The sequence below is a fragment of the Dendrobates tinctorius genome, unplaced genomic scaffold (genome assembly GCF_039654945.1).
Source record: "Dendrobates tinctorius isolate UK_male_01 unplaced genomic scaffold, ASM3965494v1 ptg000214l, whole genome shotgun sequence".
NCBI lineage: Eukaryota > Metazoa > Chordata > Amphibia > Anura > Dendrobatidae > Dendrobates > Dendrobates tinctorius.
The window spans coordinates 5,650,707-5,672,898 of record NW_027361881.1 but is presented as its reverse complement, the minus strand read 5'-3'; the positions used below and the strand labels follow the sequence as shown (position 1 = coordinate 5,672,898).

General features: G+C 56.5%; 1 protein-coding gene across 3 annotated transcripts in view; it reads right to left on the bottom strand.

The window, feature by feature from the left end:
- The window catches only part of SLC9A5 (solute carrier family 9 member A5), a 44,295-nt gene extending 34,459 nt beyond the window's left edge, over positions 1–9,836 (bottom strand). The window contains exon 1 of one of the 3 annotated variants that reach the window (XM_073554975.1): positions 9,600–9,836. In XM_073554975.1, the coding sequence (XP_073411076.1) occupies positions 9,600–9,756 (157 nt within the window). In that variant the 5' untranslated portion in view covers positions 9,757–9,836. Of the gene's footprint in view, positions 1–7,329; positions 7,491–9,599 lie in introns of those variants that run through there. The other 2 variants (XM_073554973.1, XM_073554974.1) reach the window with 2 other exon arrangements.
- Positions 9,837–22,192: the final 12,356 nt, after the last annotated feature.

Here is a 22,192-nt window from a genome sequence, read left to right as displayed (position 1 = left end):
GTAGACCTATAGCCAAGACTTCTAAAAAATGTCCTTAATTTTTGTAGACTAACATAGTGGCCTACAGTATAGGCCGCGGATGCTAATAAAAGAGGCAATGCTCGGAGGTGAAAAAGTGTCTTTTTTTCCCCGACATGGTTGACGGTAAGAACCAAGTGTTCTCATGATTGCAGGTTCATACCACAATATGGCTCCCTGCATCAAGTGCACTTGAAACGCCGCTCACTGGAACAGCACTCAAGAAGCTTGCAATGGTCAAGAGCTCAAATTAATTAGCAACCCTGAAAATTAATTACTGGAGTGTTAACTACCAGGCTGATATGTTCCCAGCGTGCTAATTACACGCTCCTAAAATAAGACACAGTTTCCTTAGTTACTGAAGACACTACTGAAATTGAGGATAAGAAAAAGAGAATCATCTTACTACAAAAGACAAGCCCCTTCTAATAGGAGAAAAGAGGGGCGCCATATACCATCACTACTCCGCATTTATAGGAACAGACACCACCCTCCAAAACCAGGGGAGGTGCTCAATGTCTAGCATGAAAAGTTATGAAACTTTGTAAAACATTTTATTAGAGGATTTGTCTTCATTCCTTTCAATATGCCGCAGTTACAAGTATACAGCTGCCCTCACCGATATGCAGTAGTTATACAGCGGCCTCCCCACTGTGCAGTAGTTATACAGCTGCCCTCCCCGATGTGCCGCAGTTATATAACAACCCTCCCCGATGTGCCGCAGTTATATAACAACCCTCCCCGATGTGCCGCAGTTATATAACAACCCTCCCCGATGTGCCGCAGTTATATAACAACCCTCCCCGATGTGCCGCAGTTATATAACAACCCTCCCCGATGTGCCGCAGTTATATAACAACCCTCCCCGATGTGCCGCAGTTATATAACAACCCTCCCCGATGTGCCGCAGTTATATAACAACCCTCCCCGATGTGCCGCAGTTATATAACAACCCTCCCCGATGTGCCGCAGTTATATAACAACCCTCCCCGATGTGCCGCAGTTATATAACAACCCTCCCCGATGTGCCGCAGTTATATAACAACCCTCCCCGATGTGCCGCAGTTATATAACAACCCTCCCCGATGTGCCGCAGTTATATAACAACCCTCCCCGATGTGCCGCAGTTATATAACAACCCTCCCCGATGTGCCGCAGTTATATAACAACCCTCCCCGATGTGCCGCAGTTATATAACAACCCTCCCCGATGTGCCGCAGTTATATAACAACCCTCCCCGATGTGCCGCAGTTATATAACAACCCTCCCCGATGTGCCGTAGTTATATAACAACCCTCCCCGATGTGCCGTAGTTATATAACAACCCTCCCCGATGTGCCGCAGTTATACAGCTGTCCTCCCCGATGTGCCGCAGTTATACAGCTGTCCTCCCCGATGTGCCGCAGTTATACAGCTGTCCTCCCCGATGTGCCGCAGTTATACAGCTGTCCTCCCCGATGTGCCGCAGTTATACAGCTGTCCTCCCCGATGTGCCGCAGTTATACAGCTGTCCTCCCCGATGTGCCGCAGTTATACAGCTGTCCTCCCCGATGTGCCGCAGTTATACAGCTGTCCTCCCCGATGTGCCGCAGTTATACAGCTGTCCTCCCCGATGTGCCGCAGTTATACAGCTGTCCTCCCCGATGTGCCGCAGTTATACAGCTGTCCTCCCCGATGTGCCGCAGTTATACAGCTGCCCTCCCCGATGTGCCGCAGTTATACAGCTGCCCTCCCCGATGTGCCGCAGTTATACAGCTGCCCTCCCCGATGTGCCGCAGTTATACAGCTGCCCTCCCCGATGTGCCGCAGTTATACAGCTGCCCTCCCCGATGTGCCGCAGTTATACAGCTGCCCTCCCCGATGTGCTGCAGTTATACAGCTGCCCTCCCCGATGTGCTGCAGTTATACAGCTGCCCTCCCCGATGTGCTGCAGTTATACAGCTGCCCTCCCCGATGTGCTGCAGTTATACAGCTGCCCTCCCCGATGTGCTGCAGTTATACAGCTGCCCTCCCCGATGTGCTGCAGTTATACAGCTGCCCTCCCCGATGTGCTGCAGTTATACAGCTGCCCTCCCCGATGTGCTGCAGTTATACAGCTGCCCTCCCCGATGTGCTGCAGTTATACAGCTGCCCTCCCCGATGTGCTGCAGTTATACAGCTGCCCTCCCCGATGTGCTGCAGTTATACAGCTGCCCTCCCCGATGTGCTGCAGTTATACAGCTGCCCTCCCCGATGTGCTGCAGTTATACAGCTGCCCTCCCCGATGTGCTGCAGTTATACAGCTGCCCTCCCCGATGTGCTGCAGTTATACAGCTGCCCTCCCCGATGTGCTGCAGTTATACAGCTGCCCTCCCCGATGTGCTGCAGTTATACAGCTGCCCTCCCCGATGTGCAGTAGTTATACAGCTGCCCTCCCCGATGTGCCGTACTTACACAACGACCCTCCCCGATGTACCGTAGTTATACAGCGGCCTCCCTGATGTGCTGTAGTTATCTAGCTGCCCTTCCCAGCAGTAGTTATACAGCTGTCCTCCCCGATGTGCTGTAGCTATCTAGCTGCCCTCCCCGATGTGCAGTAGTTATCTAGATGCCCTCCCCGATGTGCAGTAGTTATCTAGATGCCCTCCCCGATGTGCAGTAGTTATCTAGATGCCCTCCCCGATGTGCAGTAGTTATCTAGATGCCCTCCCCGATGTGCAGTAGTTATCTAGATGCCCTCCCCGATGTGCAGTAGTTATCTAGATGCCCTCCCCGATGTGCAGTAGTTATCTAGATGCCCTCCCCGATGTGCAGTAGTTATCTAGATGCCCTCCCCGATGTGCAGTAGTTATCTAGATGCCTTCCCCGATGTGCAGTAGTTATCTAGATGCCCTCCCCGATGTGCAGTAGTTATCTAGATGCCCTCCCCGATGTGCAGTAGTTATCTAGATGCCCTCCCCGATGTGCAGTAGTTATCTAGATGCCCTCCCCGATGTGCAGTAGTTATCTAGATGCCCTCCCCGATGTGCAGTAGTTATCTAGATGCCCTCCCCGATGTGCAGTAGTTATCTAGATGCCCTCCCCGATGTGCAGTAGTTATCTAGATGCCCTCCCCGATGTGCAGTAGTTATCTAGATGCCCTCCCCGATGTGCAGTAGTTATCTAGATGCCCTCCCCGATGTGCAGTAGTTATCTAGATGCCCTCCCCGATGTGCAGTAGTTATCTAGATGCCCTCCCCGATGTGCAGTAGTTATCTAGATGCCCTCCCCGATGTGCAGTAGTTATCTAGATGCCCTCCCCGATGTGCAGTAGTTATCTAGATGCCCTCCCCGATGTGCAGTAGTTATCTAGATGCCCTCCCCGATGTGCAGTAGTTATCTAGATGCCCTCCCCGATGTGCAGTAGTTATCTAGATGCCCTCCCCGATGTGCAGTAGTTATCTAGATGCCCTCCCCGATGTGCAGTAGTTATCTAGATGCCCTCCCCGATGTGCAGTAGTTATCTAGATGCCCTCCCCGATGTGCAGTAGTTATCTAGATGCCCTCCCCGATGTGCAGTAGTTATCTAGATGCCCTCCCCGATGTGCAGTAGTTATCTAGATGCCCTCCCCGATGTGCAGTAGTTATCTAGATGCCCTCCCCGATGTGCAGTAGTTATCTAGATGCCCTCCCCGATGTGCAGTAGTTATCTAGATGCCCTCCCCGATGTGCAGTAGTTATCTAGATGCCCTCCCCGATGTGCAGTAGTTATCTAGATGCCCTCCCCGATGTGCAGTAGTTATCTAGATGCCCTCCCCGATGTGCAGTAGTTATATAGCTGCCTTTCCCGGCAGTAGTTATATAGCTGCCCTTCCCGGCAGTAGTTATATAGCTGCCCTTCCCGGCAGTAGTTATATAGCTGCCCTTCCCGGCAGTAGTTATATAGCTGCCCTTCCCGGCAGTAGTTATATAGCTGCCCTTCCCGGCAGTAGTTATATAGCTGCCCTTCCCGGCAGTAGTTATATAGCTGCCCTTCCCGGCAGTAGTTATATAGCTGCCCTTCCCGGCAGTAGTTATATAGCTGCCCTTCCCGGCAGTAGTTATATAGCTGCCCTTCCCGGCAGTAGTTATATAGCTGCCCTTCCCGGCAGTAGTTATATAGCTGCCCTTCCCGGCAGTAGTTATATAGCTGCCCTTCCCGATGTGCTGTAGTTATCTAGCTGCCCTCCCCGATGTGCCGTAGTTATACAGCGGCCTCCCCGATGTGCTGTAGTTATCTAGCTGCCCTCCCTGATGTGCAGTAGTTATATAGCTGCCCTTCCCAGCAGTAGTTATACAGCTGCCCTCCCCGATGTGCAGTAGTTATCTAGCTGCCCTCCCCGATGTGCAGTAGTTATCTAGCTGCCCTCCCCGATGTGCAGTAGTTATCTAGCTGCCCTCCCCGATGTGCAGTAGTTATCTAGCTGCCCTCCCCGATGTGCAGTAGTTATCTAGCTGCCCTCCCCGATGTGCAGTAGTTATCTAGCTGCCCTCCCCGATGTGCAGTAGTTATCTAGCTGCCCTCCCCGATGTGCCGTAGTTAAACAGCGGCCTCCCCGATGTGCCGTAGTTATCTAGCTGCCCTCCCCAATGTGCAGTAGTTATATAGCTGCCCTTCCCAGCAGTAGTTATACAGCTGTCCTCCCCGATGTGCTGTAGTTATACAGTTGCCCTCCACGATGTGCTGTAGTTAGACAGCTGCCCTCCCCGATGTGCTGTAGTTAGACAGTTGCCCTCCACGATGTGCTGTAGTTAGACAGTTGCCCTCCACGATGTGCTGTAGTTAGACAGTTGCCCTCCCTGATGTGGTGTAGTTATACAGTTGCCTCTCTGCTGAAGATATACTACCGCCAGCTCCGTCAGAGCCTCATATGGTGTGAATTAACACAGCAGTAATATATGTTATGTAACGATCCAGTAGCCGAGCACACGGTGTAATTCCTCACAGGCAGAATCGCTGATGTCTGCAAGACTCACAGGAAGAAAAAGAAAGCGATGCAAGAAATGTAGGATGAGCCAAGATACTAGGACAGCAGACGGGAGCAGAATAGGGACCAGAAGCCAAGGTAGTTAAAGGGAACTCGTCAACAGGATTTTTCTATGAATCAAGTAATAGAAATCAGATAAAAAGCTGCATACAAATAAGTTGGGAAATGCACTGGGGGTGTGTCAAGTACGCAGAGCACTGCCACACCCCCAATACACCTCCAACCTAATCTGCATGTGGCTTCAAAGCTTCATTTTACAAACACAAAAATCAAATTCTGACAAGGTAGATATCACGTCATATTGTGGTATAAGGCCCTACGCAGCCATAAAATCGAGTTTCAGTAGTAAAGTCACCCGGTTTGGTTCCTTTCAAAGAAAAAGGGGGAAAAAATGAGAACACTAACACCGCGAGATCATACAGCCTCATATGGTAAAGGGGGGTCTCCACCGCGCAACACCGCTGGACAGAAGGTGAAGGGGCGAAACAAACATACTGCACTGCCCTAAAAGCAACAGTAATGTACAGGACAATGACGCCGCCGACACTCGGGGTACAGGACAATGACGCCGCCGACACTCGGGGTACAGGACAATGACGCCGCCGACACTCGGGGTACAGGACAATGACGCCGCCGACACTCGGGGTACAGGACAATGACGCCGCCGACACTCGGGGTACAGGACAATGACGCCGCCGACACTCGGGGTACAGGACAATGACGCCGCCGACACTCGGGGTACAGGACAATGACGCTGACACTCGGGGTACAGGATAATGATAATGTCACTTGGGGGGCTGTGCACTTCCGTGGATTGTATTCTGCATCTTTCTTGATTCCCGGTAAATTCGGTGACATTACTCCCCTTCCCCCACGGCTTTTTATCCCGTTCAGTCATTAGCCCCATTCAGGCTCACCTCCCACCCCATCGGCACAGGCTTCCACTCCGAGTCCCCTTGAACTTCTCTACAGTCACTTAGTAATCGCAGCTGATTTACCGAATAGAAGCAATAAATAGTACTGCAGCTCACTGAGCGCCGCACCATGGAAACACTCGCGGCACAAGGACATGGCGGCTACGTATGACAGGCGCACACTGTGACCGAGCTGTGCCTGACACTGATCTGGGGGGGATACAATGTAACGGAGGCAGAACATTACTGTCCGGGAAATCCTCACCGTAAGAACAGTCTTGGGATGAAAAGCAATAGCGCCATTTATTACAAGTCGGTTTTTATTGCAATTTTGCCAAAATCTAACTTGCACTTTGCAGATATTGAGACCAGAAATCAATATGAAGTGCGAGAGTCGGGAGACCCGCTGGCACATAAGTCTGTAAGCTGATCCCACCGATATCAGTGGGTTTGATTGACTTTCCATTAAAGAGTTGTTGGGCATTACTCACCATCCCCAGGTCCAGTCAAGTCTGCTCCTCTGCCCCTGTGTCTGTTATTGTCAGCAGCGCTGCAGTCAGTGAGCTCAGTCAGTATCGTCTGCGGTGCGCCCATCATGACGGACAGGCACCGGAGACAGCGGCAGAGACTCAGTGCTGGACCCGGGGAGGGTGACTAAAGCATCATATATATATATATTGCTTTTAACAAGCTGAATCTGGGAGAAGGGGTTTTCTGAAAGGCTACAGAATCCTCTAGGAGTGAAGTTCTTCAGTAGAATTTTTAGGTTGGTCCTTCACATCTTGATAGTTTGCTGCAATGTGTCAGTGCAGGGGAATATTGTAATGGTCAGGACAGGCGGCATGTACTGGGGGCAAGAAGCCATTCACTGGGGTCAGCGCTCCAGGCAGGACACAGATTACAGCAGCCATAGGGGGGAAGGTGACATGAAGGAGAAGTAACGGTCCAGGTGATCAGGATAAATTCAGCTGGGGAGGGATCAAGGGATTTATAACTAGATTTAATGAGACTGACAGTGCTGGAGAGAATGGAGGATTAAATAGCCGCAGTCTGCAAGGGACAGGAATGATCCGAGTGGAAACTGCACCCCGATACCGAGGAGTGAGAGGCTGCCGGGCTCCACTGTAGCGTTCCTCCAGAACTGCAGGGACCTCGCTAATGAGTGTGTGTGTATAGTCTATACATATAGGGGTGGGCACACAGAGCACCAAGATGTAAGGGGGCACTACCACCCCAAAGACGCAAGCAGCTTCTGCTACAGACACATTATTGGGCTGCAGAGGGCCCATATACAGATCTTGCACAGGGGCCCTCTTGTGTCTGTGTCCGCCCGTATATGTATTGTAGTGCAGCGATGAGGCAGTGACCCAGAAAAGTTCAAAGTAAACTTAGTTCTAATGTCCAAAACTTACAAACAAAACAAACGGTATCCTGCAGATCGCAGCCGGGAACAAGACAGTCCGTAAATGTGTCCGGTGGCCGAGGGCGACTGCACCACCGCATTATGCTGCGGGATGCCGGGAGTTTGCTCCACTTGGCTCTGTGTTCCCTCACACAGGCTGAGCTCTTGCAGAGCCTTCTTCTCTGCACCTTGCAAACTCCACACTGACACACCCAACCCTCTGCTGCAGGGGTTTTTACCAAGAACCTGTGGCCGTAGGCCACATGGAAAACCCAGGCCACGGAGGAAAGAGACCGACCCACTACCTTCCTGTAGTGCAGTTCTAAAATAAAAGCCCAGAGCAGGTTTTCTAATCTGCCTTGGACAAATAGCTTGTATTCTGCATTGCAATCACAGCTACGCCTGCACTGCAAACACTCCCGCGGCCTCAATACGCTTCTCTGCGCATCTTGGGGGACACATAGCGACCCTCGCATATGACCCCGGTCACTGCCTCACAGTATGTATATGCATTATCAGCGATTGTCTAATATTACAGTCTGGAGCAATCGAACGATAAATGAAACCGTTTCCAAAGCTTCTGGGAATGTTTCATTCCAACCCATCTGAAGAATCAGGAAGGGATATGCATGACAGATAAGGGGGCACAGAGCAGGGACAGATAAGGGGGCACAGAGCAGGGACAGATAAGGGGGCACAGAGCAGGGACAGATAAGGGGGCACAGACAATTGGGGCACAGTGCATGGTTAGATAAGGGGGCACAGTGCAGGGAGAGATAAGGGGGCACAGAGCAGGGACAGACAATTGGGGCACAGAGCAGGGACAGATAAGGGGGCACAGAGCAGGGACAGATAAGGGGGCACAGAGCAGGGACAGATAATTGGGGCACAGAGCAGGGACAGATAAGGGGGCACAGTGCATGGTTAGATAATTGGGGCACAGAGCAGGGACAGATAAGGGGGCACAGAGCAGGGACAGATAATTGGGGCACAGAGCAGGGACAGATAATTGGGGCACAGAGCAGGGACAGATAATTGGGGCACAGAGCAGGGACAGATAATTGGGGCACAGAGCAGGGACAGATAATTGGGGCACAGAGCAGGGACAGATAATTGGGGCACAGAGCAGGGACAGACAATTGGGGCACAGAGCAGGGACAGATAATTGGGGCACAGAGCAGGGACAGATAAGAGGGCACAGAGCAGGGACAGATAATTGGGGCACAGAGCAGGGACAGATAAGGGGGCACAGTGCATGGTTAGATAATTGGGGCACAGAGCAGGGACAGATAAGGGGGAACAGAGAAGGGACAGATAAGGGGGCACAGAGCAGGGACAGATAAGGGGGCACAGTGCATGGTTAGATAATTGGGGCACAGAGCAGGGTTAGATAAGGGGGCACAGAGCAGGGACAGATAAGGGGGCACAGTGCAAGGTTAGATAAGGGGGCACAGAGCAGGGATAGATAATTGGGGCACAGAGCAGGGACAGATAAGGGGGCACAGAGCAGGGACAGATAATTGGGGCACAGAGCAGGGACAGATAAGGGGGCACAGTGCATGGTTAGATAATTGGGGCACAGAGCAGGGACAGATAAGGGGGAACAGAGAAGGGACAGATAAGGGGGCACAGAGCAGGGACAGATAAGGGGGCACAGTGCATGGTTAGATAATTGGGGCACAGAGCAGGGACAGATAAGGGGGAACAGAGAAGGGACAGATAAGGGGGCACAGAGCAGGGACAGATAAGGGGGCACAGTGCATGGTTAGATAATTGGGGCACAGAGCAGGGTTAGATAAGGGGGCACAGAGCAGGGATAGATAATTGGGGCACAGAGCAGGGACAGATAAGGGGGCACAGTGCAGGGACAGATAATTGGGGCACAGAGCAGGGACAGATAAGGGGCCACAGTGCAGGGACAGATAAGGGGCCACAGTGCATGGTTAGATAATTGGGGCACAGTGCAGGGACAGATAAGGGGCCACAGTGCAGGGACAGATAAGGGGGCACAGTGCATGGTTAGATAATTGGGGCACAGTGCAGGGACAGATAAGGGGCCACAGTGCAGGGACAGGTGAGGGGGCACAGTGCATGGTTAGATAATTGGGGCACAGTGAAGGGACAGAATTGGAGCACAGTGCAAGGTTAGATAAGGGGGCACAGAGCAGGGACAGGTGAGGGGGCACAGTGCAGGGACAGGTGAGGGGGCACAGTACATGGCATTAGGTTGTAGTCCCGGTGCTGCAGGGAGCGGGCATGTCTCCTGTGCCCCGCACTCACCGATCTTCGCCAGGCTGGCCACAAGGATCCACACGGCCACCAGATAGGGCGCCTGCACCATGTGCCATTCCCAGCGCACCACCTGGAACCCGCCCGGGCTCTCCGCCTCTCCCTCCCGGTCACTGTGGGCGCAGAGCTCCGGGAGCCGCCGCTCCATCTCCACAGCAGCCCGGAGAAGATGCTGAAAGCCGGGGAAACGTGACACCGGCCGCCAATCAGGAGGCAGTGACGTCACCCACCATGTGCTCCACAGCGCAGGTACAGGCAGCAAGGACCACAGTCCACACTGCTGCATCACAGCACACCCCCCACACTGCTGCATCACAGCACACCCCCCACACTGCTACATCACAGCACACCCTCCACACTGCTACATCACAGCACACCCCCCACACTGCTGCATCACAGCACACCCCCCACACTGCTGCATCACAGCACACCCCCCACACTGCTACATCACAGCACACCCTCCACACTGCTACATCACAGCACACCCCCCACACTGCTACATCACAGCACACCCCCCACACTGCTGCATCACAGCACACCCCCCACACTGCTGCATCACAGCACACCACCCACACTGCTGCATCACAGCACACCCCCCCACACTGCTACATCACAGCACACCCTCCACACTGCTACATCACAGCACACCCCCCACACTGCTACATCACAGCACACCCCCCACACTGCTGCATCACAGCACACCCCCCACACTGCTGCATCACAGCACACCCCCCACACTGCTACATCACAGCACACCCCCCACACTGCTACATCACAGCACACCCCCCACACTGCTGAATCACAGCACACCCCCCACACTGCTGCATCACAGCACACCCCCCACACTGCTACATCACAGCGCACCCCCCACACTGCTGAATCACAGCACACCCCCCACACTGCTGCATCACAGCACACCCCCCCACACTGCTACATCACAGCACACCCCCCACACTGCTACATCACAGCACACCCCCCACACTGCTGCATCACAGCACACCCTCCACACTGCTACATCACAGCACCCCCCCCACACTGCTGCATCACAGCACACCCCCCCACACTGCTACATCACAGCACACCCCCCACACTGCTACATCACAGCACACCCCCCACACTGCTGCATCACAGCACACCCTCCACACTGCTACATCACAGCACACCCTCCACACTGCTACATCACAGCACACCCTCCACACTGCTACATCACAGCACACCCCCCACACTGCTACATCACAGCACACCCCCCACACTGCTACATCACAGCACACCCCCCACACTGCTGCATCACAGCACACCCCCCACACTGCTACATCACAGCGCACCCCCCACACTGCTGAATCACAGCGCACCCCCCACACTGCTGCATCACAGCACACCCCCCCACACTGCTACATCACAGCACACCCCCCACACTGCTACATCACAGCACACCCCCCACACTGCTGCATCACAGCACACCCTCCACACTGCTGAATCACAGCACACCCCCCACACTGCTGCATCACAGCACACCCCCCCACACTGCTACATCACAGCACACCCCCCACACTGCTACATCACAGCACACCCCCCACACTGCTGCATCACAGCACACCCTCCACACTGCTACATCACAGCACACCCTCCACACTGCTACATCACAGCACACCCTCCACACTGCTACATCACAGCACACCCCCCCACACTGCTGCATCACAGCACACCCTCCACACTGCTACATCACAGCACACCCCCCACACTGCTACATCACAGCACACCCCCCACACTGCTGCATCACAGCACACCCCCCGCACTGCTGCATCACAGCACACCCCCCACACTGCTGCATCACAGCACACCCCCCACACTGCTGCATCACAGCACACCCCCCCACACTGCTACATCACAGCACACCCCCCACACTGCTACATCACAGCACACCCCCCACACTGCTGCATCACAGCACACCCTCCACACTGCTACATCACAGCACCCCCCCCACACTGCTGCATCACAGCACACCCTCCACACTGCTACATCACAGCACCCCCCCCACACTGCTGCATCACAGCACACCCCCCCACACTGCTACATCACAGCACACCCCCCACACTGCTACATCACAGCACACCCCCCACACTGCTGCATCACAGCACACCCTCCACACTGCTACATCACAGCACACCCTCCACACTGCTACATCACAGCACACCCTCCACACTGCTACATCACAGCACACCCCCCACACTGCTACATCACAGCACACCCCCCACACTGCTACATCACAGCACACCCCCCACACTGCTGCATCACAGCACACCCCCCACACTGCTACATCACAGCGCACCCCCCACACTGCTGAATCACAGCACACCCCCCACACTGCTGCATCACAGCACACCCCCCCACACTGCTACATCACAGCACACCCCCCACACTGCTACATCACAGCACACCCCCCACACTGCTGCATCACAGCACACCCTCCACACTGCTGAATCACAGCACACCCCCCACACTGCTGCATCACAGCACACCCCCCCACACTGCTACATCACAGCACACCCCCCACACTGCTACATCACAGCACACCCCCCACACTGCTGCATCACAGCACACCCTCCACACTGCTACATCACAGCACACCCTCCACACTGCTACATCACAGCACACCCTCCACACTGCTACATCACAGCACACCCCCCCACACTGCTGCATCACAGCACACCCTCCACACTGCTACATCACAGCACACCCCCCACACTGCTACATCACAGCACACCCCCCACACTGCTGCATCACAGCACACCCCCCGCACTGCTGCATCACAGCACACCCCCCACACTGCTGCATCACAGCACACCCCCCACACTGCTGCATCACAGCACACCCCCCCACACTGCTACATCACAGCACACCCTCCACACTGCTGCATCACAGCACACCCCCCACACTGCTGCATCACAGCACACCCTCCACACTGCTACATCACAGCACACCCTCCACACTGCTACATCACAGCACACCCTCCACACTGCTACATCACAGCACACCCCCCCACACTGCTGCATCACAGCACACCCTCCACACTGCTGCATCACAGCACACCCCCCACACTGCTGCATCACAGCACACCCCCCCACACTGCTACATCACAGCACACCCCCCACACTGCTACATCACAGCACACCCCCCACACTGCTGCATCACAGCACACCCTCCACACTGCTGCATCACAGCAAACCCCCCCCACACTGCTGCATCACAGCAAACCCCCCCCACACTGCTACATCACAGCGCACCCTCCACACTGCTACATCACAGCACCCCCCCCCCCACACTGCTGCATCACAGCACACCCCCCCACACTGCTACATCACAGCACACCCCCCACACTGCTACATCACAGCGCACCCTCCACACTGCTACATCACAGCACACCCCCCACACACTGCTGCATCACAGCACACCCCCCCACACTGCTGCATCACAGCACACCCTCCACACTGCTACATCACAGCACACCCTCCACACTGCTACATCACAGCACACCCCCCACACTTCTGCATCACAGCACACCCCCCACACTGCTGCATCACAGCACACCCCCCCACACTGCTGCATCACAGCACACCCCCCCACACTGCTACATAACAGCACACCCCCCACACTGCTACATCACAGCGCACCCTCCACACTGCTACATCACAGCACACCCCCCCCACACTGCTGCATCACAGCACACACCCCCACACTGCTGCATCACAGCGCACCCTCCACACTGCTGCATCACAGCACACCCCCCCACACTGCTGCATCACAGCAAACCCCCCCCACACTGCTACATCACAGCACACCCCCCACACTGCTACATCACAGCGCACCCTCCACACTGCTACATCACAGCACACCCCCCCCACACTGCTGCATCACAGCACACCCCCCCACACTGCTACATCACAGCACACCCCCCACACTGCTACATCACAGCGCACCCTCCACACTGCTACATCACAGCACACACCCCCACACTGCTGCATCACAGCACACACCCCCACACTGCTGCATCACAGCGCACCCTCCACACTGCTGCATCACAGCACACCCCCCCACACTGCTGCATCACAGCACACCCCCCCCACACTGCTACATCACAGCACACCCCCCACACTGCTACATCACAGCGCACCCCCCCCCACACTGCTGCATCACAGCACACACCCCCACACTGCTGCATCACAGCGCACCCTCCACACTGCTGCATCACAGCACACCCCCCCACACTGCTGCATCACAGCAAACCCCCCCACACTGCTACATCACAGCACACCCCCCACACTGCTACATCACAGCACACCCCCCCACACTGCTGCATCACAGCACACCCCCCACACTGCTGCATCACAGCACACCCCCCACACTGCTGCATCACAGCACACCCCCCCACACTGCTACATCACAGCACACCCCCCACACTGCTACATCACAGCACACCCCCCCACACTGCTGCATCACAGCACACCCCCCCACACTGCTGCATCACAGCACACCCCCCACACTGCTGCATCACAGCACATCCCCCACACTGCTACATCACAGCACACCCCCCACACTGCTACATCACAGCACACCCCCCCACACTGCTGCATCACAGCACACCCCCCACACTGCTGCATCACAGCACACCCTCCACACTGCTACATCACAGCACACCCTCCACACTGCTACATCACAGCACACCCTCCACACTGCTACATCACAGCACACCCCCCCACACTGCTGCATCACAGCACACCCCCCACACTGCTGCATCACAGCACACCCCCCCCACACTGCTGCATCACAGCACACCCCCCCACACTGCTACATCACAGCACACCCCCCACACTGCTACATCACAGCGCACCCTCCACACTGCTACATCACAGCACACCCCTCCCACACTGCTGCATCACAGCACACACCCCCACACTGCTGCATCACAGCGCACCCTCCACACTGCTGCATCACAGCACACACCCCCACACTGCTGCATCACAGCAAACCCCCCCCACACTGCTACATCACAGCACACCCCCCACACTGCTACATCACAGCGCACCCTCCACACTGCTATATCACAGCACACCCCCCCACACTGCTGCATCACAGCACACCCCCCCACACTGCTACATCACAGCACACCCCCCACACTGCTACATCACAGCGCACCCTCCACACTGCTACATCACAGCACACCCCCCCACACTGCTGCATCACAGCACACACCCCCACACTGCTGCATCACAGCGCACCCTCCACACTGCTGCATCACAGCACACCCCCCCACACTGCTGCATCACAGCACCCCCCCCCCACACTGCTACATCACAGCACACCCCCCACACTGCTACATCACAGCGCACCCTCCACACTGCTACCTCACAGCACACCCCCCCCACACTGCTGCATCACAGCACACACCCCCACACTGCTGCATCACAGCGCACCCTCCACACTGCTGCATCACAGCACACCCCCCCACACTGCTGCATCACAGCAAACCCCCCCACACTGCTACATCACAGCACACCCCCCACACTGCTACATCACAGCACACACCCCCACACTGCTGCATCACAGCACACCCCCCCACACTGCTGCATCACAGCACACCCCCCACACTGCTGCATCACAGCACACACCCCCACACTGCTACATCACAGCACACCCCCCACACTGCTACATCACAGCACACCCCCCCACACTGCTGCATCACAGCACACCCCCCCACACTGCTGCATCACAGCACACCCCCCACACTGCTGCATCACAGCACACCCCCCCACACTGCTACATCACAGCACACCCCCCACACTGCTACATCACAGCACACCCCCCCACACTGCTGCATCACAGCACACCCCCCACACTGCTGCATCACAGCACACCCCCCACACTGCTGCATCACAGCACACCCCCCACACTGCTACATCACAGCACACCCCCCCACACTGCTACATCACAGCACACCCCCCACACTGCTGCATCACAGCACACCCCCCCACACTGCTACATCACAGCACACACCCCCACACTGCTACATCACAGCACACCCCCCACACTGCTGCATCACAGCACACCCCCCCACACTGCTACATCACAGCACACCCCCCCCACACTGCTACATCACAGCACACCCCCCACACTGCTGCATCACAGCACACCCCCCACACTGCTGCATCACAGCACACCCCCCACACTGCTGCATCACAGCACACCCCCCACACTGCTGCATCACAGCACACCCCCCACACTGCTGCATCACAGCACACCCCCCCACACTGCTACATCACAGCACCCCCCCCCACACTGCTACATCACAGCACACCCCCCCACACTGCTACATCACAGCACACCCCCCACACTGCTGCATCACAGCACACCCCCCCACACTGCTACATCACAGCACACCCCCCCACACTGCTACATCACAGCACACCCCCCACACTGCTGCATCACAGCACACCCCCCCACACTGCTACATCACAGCAAACCCCCCCACACTGCTACATCACAGCACACCCCCCACACTGCTGCATCACAGCACACCCCCCACACTGCTGCATCACAGCACACCCCCCACACTGCTGCATCACAGCACACCCCCCCACACTGCTACATCACAGCACACCCCCCCACACTGCTACATCACAGCACACCCCCCCACACTGCTGCATCACAGCACACCCCCCCACACTGCTACATCACAGCACACCCCCCCACACTGCTACATCACAGCACACCCCCCTACACTGCTGCATCACAGCACACACCCCCACACTGATACATCACAGCACACACCCCCACACTGCTGCATCACAGCACCCCCCCACACTGCTAAATCACAGCACACACCACCCACACTGCTACATCACAGCACACCCCCCCACACTGCTAAATCACAGCACACACCCCCACACTGATACATCACAGCACACCCCCCACACTGCTAAATCACAGCACACACCCCCCCACACTGATACATCACAACACCCCCCCCACACTGCTACATCACAGCACACCCCCCACACTGCTGAATCACAGCGCACCCCCCACACTGCTACATCACAGCACACCCCCCACACTGCTGCATCACAGCACACCCCCACACTGCTACATCACAGCACACACCCCCCACACTGCTGCATCACAGCACACCCCCCACACTGCTACATCACAGCACCCCCCCACACTGCTGCATCACAGCACCCCCCCACACTGCTACATCACAGCACCCCCCACACTGCTACATCACAGCACACACCCCCACACTGCTACATCACAGCACACCCCCCCCACACTGCTGCATCACAGCACTCCCCCCACACTGCTGCATCACAGCACACCACCCACACTGCTACATCACAGCACACCCCCCACACTGCTACATCACAGCACACCCCCACACTGCTGCATCACAGCACACCCCCCACACTGCTGCATCACAGCACACCCCCCACACTGCTACATCACAGCACACCCCCCACACTGCTGCATCACAGCACACCCCCCACACTGCTACATCACAGCACACCCCCCCACACTGCTGCATCACAGCACACCCCCCACACTGCTGCATCACAGCACACCCTCCACACTGCTGCATCACAGCACACCCTGCACACTGCTACATCACAGCACCCCCCCACACTGCTAAATCACAGCACACACCCCCCACACTGCTACATCACAGCACACACACCCCCACACTGCTACATCACAGCACACCCCCCACAATGCTGCATCACAGCACCCCCCCACACTGCTACATCACAGCACACCCCCCACACTGCTGCATCACAGCACAACCCCCCACACTGCTGCATCACAGCACACCCCCCACACTGCTGCATCACAGCACACCCCACACACTGCTACATCACAGCACACCCCCCACACTGCTGCATCACAGCACACCCCCCACACTGCTGCATCACAGCACACCCCACACACTGCTACATCACAGCACACCCCCCACACTGCTGCATCACAGCACCCCCCCACACTGCTGCATCACAGCACACCCCACACACTGCTACATCACAGCACACCCCCCCCACACTGCTGCATCACAGCACACCCCCCACACTGCTACATCACAGCACACCCCCCACACTGCTGCATCACAGCACACCCCCCACACTGCTGCATCACAGCACACCCCACACACTACTACATCACAGCACACCCCCACACTGCTACATCACAGCACACCCCCCACACTGCTACATCACAGCACACCCCCCACAATGCTACATCACAGCACACCCCCCACCCTGCTGCATCACAGCACACCCCCCACACTGCTGCATCACAGCACACCCCACACACTGCTACATCACAGCACACCCCCCACACTGCTACATCACAGCACACCCCCCACACTGCTAAATCACAGCACACCCCCCACACTGCTGCATCACAGCACACCCCACACACTGCTACATCACAGCACACCCCCCACACTGCTGCATCACAGCACACCCCACACACTGCTACATCACAGCACACCCCCCACACTGCTGCATCACAGCACACCCCCCACACTGCTGCATCACAGCACACCCCACACACTGCTACATCACAGCACACCCCCCACACTGCTGCATCACAGCACCCCCCCACACTGCTGCATCACAGCACACCCCCCACACTGCTACATCACAGCACACCCCCCACACTGCTGCATCACAGCACACCCCCCACACTGCTGCATCACAGCACACCCCACACACTACTACATCACAGCACACCCCCCACACTGCTACATCACAGCACACCCCCCACACTGCTACATCACAGCACACCCCCCACCCTGCTGCATCACAGCACACCCCCCACACTGCTGCATCACAGCACACCCCACACACTACTACATCACAGCACACCCCCCACACTGCTACATCACAGCACACCCCCCACACTGCTACATCACAGCACCCCCCCCACACTGCTACATCACAGCACCCCCCCACACTGCTACATCACAGCACACCCCCCGACACTGCTACATCACAGCACACCCCCCACACTGCTACATCACAGCACACCCCCCACACTGCTGCATCACAGCACCCCCCCACACTACTACATCACAGCACACCCCCCACACTGCTACATTACAGCACACCCCCACAATGCTGCATCACAGCACCCCCCCACACTGCTACATCACAGCACACCCCCCACACTGCTACATCACAGCGCACCCCCCACACTGCTACATCACAGCGCACCCCCCACACTGCTACATCACAGCGCACCCCCCACACTGCTACATCACAGCGCACCCTCCACACTGCTACATCACAGCGCACCCCCCACACTGCTACATCACAGCTCACCCCCCACACTGCTACATCACAGCGCACCCCCCACACTGCTACATCACAGCGCACCCCCCACACTGCTACATCACAGCGCACCCCCCACACTGCTACATCACAGCGCACCCCCACACTGCTACAGCACTGCACACCCCCCACACTGCTACATCACAGCACACCCTCCACACTGCTACATCACAGCACAGAGCACACCCTCCACACTGCTACATCACAGCACAGAGCACACTCTCCACACTGCTACATCACAGCACACCCTCCACACTGCTACATCACAGCACAGAGCACAACCTCCACACTGCTACATCACAGCACACCCTCCACACTGCTACATCACAGCAAACCCCCCACACTGCTACATCACAGCTCACCCCCCACACTGCTACATCACAGCACACCCTCCACACTGCTACATCACAGCACACCCTCCACACTGCTACATCACAGCACAGAGCACACCCTCCACACTGCTACATCACAGCACAGAGCACACCCTCCACACTGCTACATCACAGCACACCCTCCACACAGCTACATCACAGCACAGAGCACAGCCTCCACACTGCTACATCACACCACACCCCCCACACTGCTACATCACAGCTAACCCCCCACACTGCTACATCACAGCACACCCCCCACACTGCTACATCACAGCACACCCCCCACACTGCTACATCACAGCACACCCCCCACACTGCTACATCACAGCACCCCCCCCCCACACTGCTACATCACAGCACACACCCCCACACTGCTACATCACAGCCACCCCCCACACTGCTACATCACAGCACACCCCCCACACTGCTGCATCACAGCACCCCCCCACACTACTACATCACAGCACACCCCCCACACTGCTACATTACAGCACACCCCCCCACAATGCTGCATCACAGCACCCCCCCACACTGCTACATCACAGCATACCCCCCACACTGCTACATCACAGCGCACCCCCCACACTGCTACATCACAGCGCACCCCCCACACTGCTACATCACAGCGCACCCCCCACACTGCTACATCACAGCGCACCCTCCACACTGCTACATCACAGCGCACCCCCCACACTGCTACATCACAGCTCACCCCCCACACTGCTACATCACAGCGCACCCCCCACACTGCCACATCACAGCGCACCCCCCACACTGCTACATCACAGCGCACCCCCCACACTGCTACATCACAGCGCACCCTCCACACTGCTACATCACAGCGCACCCCCCACACTGCTACATCACAGCACACCCTCCACACTGCTACATCACAGCACAGAGCACACCCTCCACACTGCTACATCACAGCACAGAGCACACCCTCCACACTGCTACATCACAGCACACCCTCCACACTGCTACATCACAGCACAGAGCACACCCTCCACACTGCTACATCACAGCACACCCTCCACACTGCTACATCACAGCAAACCCCCCACACTGCTACATCACAGCTCACCCCCCACACTGCTACATCACAGCACACCCTCCACACTGCTACATCACAGCACACCCTCCACACTGCTACATCACAGCACAGAGCACACCCTCCACACTGCTACATCACAGCACAGAGCACACCCTCCACACTGCTACATCACAGCACACCCTCCACACTGCTACATCACAGCACAGAGCACAGCCTCCACACTGCTACATCACACCACACCCCCCACACTGCTACATCACAGCTCACCCCCCACACTGCTACATCACAGCACACCCCCCACACTGCTACATCACAGCACACCCCCCACACTGCTACATCACAGCACACACCCCGCACTGCTACATCACAGCACAACCTCCGCACTGCTACATCACAGCACACCCCCCACACTTCTACTTCACAGCACCCCCCCCCCACACTGCTACATCACAGAGCACCCCCCACACAGGTACATCACAGCGCACCCCCCACACTGCTACATCACAGCGCACCCCCCACACTGCTACATCACAGCACACCCCCCACACTGCTACATCACAGCACACCCTCCTCACTGCTACATCACAGCACAGAGCACACCCTCCACACTGCTACAACACAGCACAGAGCACACCCTCCACACTGCTACATCACAGCACAGAGCACACCCTCCACACTGCTACATCACAGCACACCCTCCAAACTGCTACATCACAGCATAGAGCACACCGTCCACACTGCTACATTAAAACAAAGAGCACACCCTCCATACTGCTACATCACAGCACAACCTCCACACTGCTACATCATAGCATAGAGCACACCCTCCACACTGCTACATCACAGCATAGAGCACACCCTCCACACTGCTACATCACAGCAAAGAGCACACCCTCCACACTGCTACATCACAGCACAGAGCACACCCTCCACACTGCTACATCACAGCAAAGAGCACACCCTCCACACTGCTACATCACAGCACAGAGCACACCCTCCACACTGCTACATCACAGGACAGAGCACACCCTCCACACTGCTACATCACAGCACAGAGCACACCCTCCACACTGCTACGTCACAGCACAGAGCACACTGCTACATCACAGCACAGAGCACACCCTCCACACTGCTGCATCTATATATTACACCTGTACAGTGCACACCCTCGACACTGCTACATCTATATACAGAGCACACCCTCCACACTGCTACATCTATATATCACACCTGTACAGAGCACACCCTTCACACTGCTACATCACAGCAAACCCCCCACACTGCTACATCACAGCTCACCCCCCACACTGCTACATCACAGCACACCCTCCACACTGCTACATCACAGCACACCCTCCACACTGCTACATCACAGCACAGAGCACACCCTCCACACTGCTACATCACAGCACAGAGCACACCCTCCACACTGCTACATCACAGCACACCCTCCACACTGCTACATCACAGCACAGAGCACAGCCTCCACACTGCTACATCACACCACACCCCCCACACTGCTACATCACAGCTCACCCCCCACACTGCTACCTCACAGCACACCCCCCACACTGCTACATCACAGCACACCCCCCACACTGCTACATCACAGCTCACACCCCGCACTGCTACATCACAGCACAACCTCCGCACTGCTACATCACAGCACACCCCCCACACTTCTACTTCACAGCACCCCCCCCACACTGCTACATCACAGAGCACCCCCCACACAGGTACATCACAGCGCACCCCCCACACTGCTACATCACAGCGCAC